This window comes from Brassica napus, chromosome C9 (genome assembly GCF_020379485.1).
Source record: "Brassica napus cultivar Da-Ae chromosome C9, Da-Ae, whole genome shotgun sequence".
Classification (NCBI taxonomy): domain Eukaryota; kingdom Viridiplantae; phylum Streptophyta; class Magnoliopsida; order Brassicales; family Brassicaceae; genus Brassica; species Brassica napus.
In genome coordinates, this window is record NC_063452.1 from 23,537,393 (window position 1) to 23,543,323 (window position 5,931).

Here is a 5,931-nt window from a genome sequence, read left to right on the forward strand (position 1 = left end):
CGTTTTCGCCGGCTATGTCTGATCGTCAATTCAAGTCCTTCACTTCTCCATCGACTCTCGATTTCATCCTCCGAAGGTCGGAGTTCTTTGAATCGATTGAAGACGATGGTTTTTTTCTGAAAAGACGATCCGGTTGCGTTTGCTTCTATGAAGACTTCTTCGTTTGGATGGTCTTCACCGATCTATCTCTGCTGATGGCGGAGCTCCGACGTAACCCTTCCGGAGGAAGTGATGGTTTCCGACTTGACGCGTGTCTTTGAATCGTGTGTCGATCGGACATGTGGTGGTCACTGACGATTTTCCTCTACGGTTTTCTCTATTGGGCTGTTGGCCCATGGAGTTTTTGTAGATGTGGCCCGTAGTCTAGGCTTTATGTTTGCTTTGTGTTGAGCTTAGTTCCTTTGTTGGGCTTTGACGTTTAATAATATTCCCAGATGATAAAAAAAATAAAAAAAAAATAACAATTAAAGGAATATGAAATTATTTTCCAGTTTGTTCATGGTAACACATTCATGGTGTACCCCATTGATAATGTGCAAGGTGTGTACGTCTTTTAAAGCCCAATAAATGGTCCAAAATGTGCATGGAGGACCATAGACTTGGGATGATGGGATCACCTACACTTTGTTATTAGTTCGATCACCTACACTTTGTTATTAGTTCGAATAGCTTTGGATTTTTACATTTCTCATTATGGTCCTTCCCTTAAGAGTGGAAATTTGCTGAACTTCTGTCCGAGCTGTTGAATTGTAGAAGAAAGAGTTTTGTGAGCTTGTCTAAAGGCCAATAAACCTTCAGTTCATGCTCCACTCCATTGACGATATTTTTTCTTTTCTACATATGGCTCACAGTCCGAAGACAATGACTGTTTCATCTGCGTTGTTGTATATTCTGTTAAAGCAGATATAGAGAGAATCTATGGCTACAAATTTATCAGTCAGCCTGACAGATTCTACAGTGCTTCTCTTCCATTATCTCATTACAAACATTACAAGGGTCTATTGAAACTAGAGAACAGGGGCATCAAGAGGTTTCTTAGGCAATATTGTTTTAAACCCACCAAAGCTTTTTCTCCATCAAGTCCTTTGAGAATACATAACGAAACCTTGAACTGTATGGCAACCATTCAATCACCTGAGACGCTTTCTTGTAGTTTGGGTTACCTTCCACGCATTTTTGTATCGATTCCCCAAGCTTTTCGTCTGAGTTATCTATTAACCATCTCACCAAATCGTCAAGGCTAAGAGAAGCTTCCTTTGTAAACCTCTCAATAATCTTAGGCAAGAACACTTTCTTCTGTGTTTTTACAACCATGTTTGCCCGTAGAAACTCCCTTTTCGAAGCTTCTAGTTCCTCTTTAATGTTTGTGGCAGTGTATGCCTTTAACTGCACCCAACAATCATATAAGCTCCAATTTCAGTTCACCATAAAAACCATAAATGTGCATAAGATTAGTAATAAAGAGTCAAAAATGTTACCACTGGATCTGAGAGTACACCAGTGCAAAGAGCAAAGCAGAGAGATGGCTCTGGGTTGTGAAGACTGAACTTTAAGCTTACTTTATCTTCAGTTGGCTTCTTCCTCAAGGCGGTGGTGATTATGGTCTCAAACCACTACAATGTATGAAGGAATGCAAAGTGTCAAAAGTTGATTTCTATGTTGAAAAAGGATAAGGTATAATGCTTCTTACACGTCCATTTCGTGGAGTCCGGAAGCAGAAGATGGAGTATTCAATGGTGTTTGCATTTATGATGTGTCCACCGATATTATACGCAGACTGCACTATACAATGAAACCTATAGGTATCTGCTCAAGTATGAATCTATTTTCATCTATTGAGATCAAATTAGAATACCTTGTGAAACAAAGCTAACCTTCTGAGAGAATTAGCTGGTACACCATATGCTAGGTATGCCTAGAGAAGATAAATAGATTATTTAACATTTACACCAAAAAAAAGATAAATAGATTATTATCCTCATAGAATCAAGAAATAGCAAAGCCAAAAAGGATTTTTTTTCATTTTTTTTTATCAAATCAATATGTCCTTACATGCATAAGGAGAGCATTGTAGATGTTGATCCAAAATGCTAATTTTGCATTTCCTTCCATTTGATTTATAGAAACTCTCTCCAGTTGTTCAACAAGGAGCCTGTAAGTCAAAATCATATCTTCTAGTCAAAACCAATTCTGAAATTTTTTTTCAAGGAAATAACCTAGTTATTGGACTAACCTATAGTTGTTAATAGCATATGATGCTTGCGAGAATATTCTCTTGTCTGATGAGATCAAAGATACTTCCACTATGGATCTGCATGACCAAGATCGGTCTTCACCCATAACATTCTTGGGAATAACCACATTGCTAGCCGCCAATCTTGATAGGATTGGTGAATCTTTTTTCCTCTTCTCAGGATCTGCCGACATGGAACTGCTGCAAATCCAGAAGTACACTGAAGCCATACACTTGACCATTTCTTCAGACAACTTGCTAGGGCATTGGTACAAATGATCCTTAAGAGTTCTCTGTGATGGAGTTATCTCCGTTACTGAATCCTTTGAATAGGACTGAAATAAGAAAACACAACAAAAAAACATATAAAAATCAGAAAAAGTCTCAACAAAGATGAAAATTAGGGTTTTTATCAAATACTTTTGCTTGGCCTGAGCAACTTTTTATTGAAGGAAGACAGCTATTATCCTGGAACTGAGAAGACTGATCCTTTTTGGAGGGTTTTCTGCTCAAATCTTTAAAAGTAACCATAGCATGCCAAGGCTTTAGAGAGAAGTTATTGGAGGAACAAAATGCATTTGAAATGACACTTGGGTGTTTTCTTGGTGGTTGCTTTATATGATGAGCTGGAGAAGAAATCACTGAGCTTTGCTTTGAAGATGCTCTGCTTATTGTCTCTTCAAAGATATTCCGGTACAAAGAGAGCACATGATGCTCGCGATTCGCGACTTCTTCTTCAAGCAATTCGATCTCAGTGATAAGTTCCTTTGCCTTAAAATCATCCAAAGCACATAAACAAAGTCTCACAAATTTGTATTTACAAAAAAAAAAAAGTGTAGGCTGGATTGTAAACACTAAAGTAACCTGAGAATAAAAATGTCTGTGCCTTGGAGATAAGCTACTTGAAGCACGCCCCATAGCTTTCTCTAACACCATTCTCATAGACTTTTCTTGTTGTAGACGCAGATGAAGCTGCTCAACCTGTGTAGCAAAACTCAAAACATGATGGTGCCTGTTAAAGACGATGAGACATGAAGAAAGGTCCTAAGGCTTACATCTCGTTCCAGAGATGCTCTATCTTGTGAAGGAGCATTCAGAGCTTTTGGTTTCTTGTTTGCTGTTGTTTGAACAGAGGATGTCTTTGGAAGAAAAAAGAAAAAACAAATCAACTTCAAAAGAAAAAAATGATCACATGAAATACAATATCTAGGTCTTACTTGCATTCTAGGGTAATGTTTGGGAAATGGTGAAGCTCCATCACTAGAAACATGGAGATCTCGCTCTGACGATGCACTAGAATAATCATAAACTACAAATTACTTTAAGTAGAAACATTAGTAACAAAAGAAATCTCTAGATGCGTTTTATTTGCTTAACAGTTTCTATATCTTTCTCGTTGAACCAAACACTTGGTGTACAAGAAACCTCGAGAGTAAATTTTGAGACCCTAAAGAAAGTTTGATCTCAACTACTCCTTTATGAAGTTTACATATAGACTCAGTGTGGTGAAGATTGAGCTTAAACTATCGAAGAGAAGGTACCTTTTAGACCGTCCATGTCTATGAGAATCCAGGCAATGCCAAGAATCTTCATTTTCTCTGTTTCTTCTCTGGTTTGTACCGTCTTTATTCAAACTGAAATCACCCATCTCAGGCAAAATGATTAAAAATTAGAGCGTGAGAAATTGATCAAAGTCTCCAGAAAACATCACTGGACTAATAAGAAATGGGTGTACGAAGAACTATAACTAGAGAAGGTCCAGAAAGGAGTGAGCTTCAAATTTGAAGAAAGGAGAAAGAATGAAGAAGTAAATGCAGAGACGAGAAATTGTAGGTTAACCCAAAAGAAAGGGGACCAGGTTTGATCAGGTTTTGCTTCCTGCAAAATATTCAATTCTCTTCACTTTATGGTTGTTGAATTGCATTCAATTCATTTTTTTCAATCATTTAAAAATTTCTTAAATTGTCGTGAAACTTAGGATTTAAAATCTGTAAGTTCTGTATATTATTAATGAACTAGCTTAAGACCCGCGATTGCGCAGAATGAATGTTATATATAAAAATAATTTTTTATCTCTTATTTTTTGTTTGTATTCATTTACGTATTATATTATGTATATGATTAAATTAGACTAAACAAATAAATCAAAACAATGGATCTTGTTTATTTATGATACCTTTTAGGTAAATAAATCAAAACAATCATTTTATTTATTTTATATGGCATATAACTAAATTTCAATGACATGAATATAGAAATATAATATATTTAATATAAATATTTATTATTGAGAATTCATTCTCATGTGATAAACACAAAATTTCTAATGTACGATTTTTTGAATGCAAAATTCAAAATTTAAATATAAAATTTTCAATACTTTTTCAATACAAATTTAGAAATTATCATATTTAAGTATTTTTCTATGTTATGAATGTCTAGGAAATGAGACTTCATATTCATACGATTTATGATCATTCATATCTTGTTATTACAAAAAAAAAGTTAAACCATTGATCACAAAATTTTAGTGTGAAACATTTAACGTTTTTAGTAATTTATACTCGTTTTAAAAATTCAAAATATAACATATTATAAGAAAATAAATTTACATTATATGGTTAATGTGGTTGTTTAATATTTTTTAATGATATAAAATTAAACAAAAAGAGCTAAGATACAAACATTATTATCAAAAATTTATTATTCATAGTCATTAATTCTCATATATACGTTAACCATATTAGGCAATTCCGTAGCTTTTATTTAAGGAAAGTGCGAGAATATTATTTTGTACACTATTTATCAAATTAATAGTTAGTTTAATAAAAAGTATAATATAAGTTAAGTTGGACCAACATATTTTTCTAAAAATTCTGAATTTCATTCTAATAGTCACACGTGGTTACAAAACAATGTTGTAATGTTTCTCAGTTAATATATAAGGGATAAGTGTTCCCTTTATATAAGGGTTACAAGAGAGATAAATAGAAATACAAGAATAGTAAAGATTACAAATCATAAACATAAGTAAATTAGGAAAACTAGAAGAATGGAAAGTCTCTTGGCCGCCTCTCTCTCATACTCGACCGACTCTCTCTCCTCTCTCTCTCTCTCCTGCGGTTTGGACCTCTAATAGATCGGGCCGGTTATGGACATTCATCAATTGATTTATAACACTCCCTTTGGATGTCATAACCATACAGAGATTGTAATACGCTTAATGTTCCCTCATTAAAACCTTATCAGAAAAACTCAATGGGACAAAACCATGATGAAGGAAAAAGAGTACAACACGCACTACTCCCCCTGATGTGAACCTCAGTGGAGGTACTTCAGCCTACGCATCCCAAATCTGATGCGTGAGCTTCCTGAACGTGCAGGTAGGAAGTGCTTTGGTGAATAGGTCTGCTGAATTGTCACTTGATTGTACTTGGACGACCTGAACCTCACCGGCTTTCTGAAGCTCGTGAGTGAAGAAGAACTTAGGCAATATGTGCTTCGTCCTATCACCTTTTATGTAACCGTCCTTGAGCTGAGCAATGCACGCAACATTGTCCTCATACATCACGGTTGGCTCTTTGCTCTCGGCCATCCCGCAATCAGCTCGGACGTGTTGGGTCATCGACCTCAACCAAACACACTCGCGGCTGGCCTCATGTATGGCCAAGATTTCCGAGTGATTGGATGATGTGGCC

At 35.6% G+C, this 5,931-nt stretch overlaps 1 protein-coding gene across 1 annotated transcript; it reads right to left on the reverse strand.

The window, feature by feature from the left end:
- Nucleotides 1–866: 866 nt before the first annotated feature.
- BNAC09G20190D lies at nt 867–4,241 on the reverse strand. The gene is made up of 11 exons (XM_013857602.3): nt 3,775–4,241; nt 3,451–3,526; nt 3,289–3,372; nt 3,098–3,214; nt 2,654–3,004; nt 2,234–2,568; nt 2,053–2,152; nt 1,856–1,915; nt 1,691–1,777; nt 1,479–1,613; nt 867–1,386 (listed from the first exon to the last, which is right to left on the reverse strand). Exons 1-11 carry the CDS (start codon nt 3,879–3,881, stop codon nt 1,051–1,053), a joined length of 1,788 nt encoding a protein of 595 aa, XP_013713056.1. The 5' UTR covers nt 3,882–4,241; the 3' UTR covers nt 867–1,050.
- Nucleotides 4,242–5,931: the final 1,690 nt, after the last annotated feature.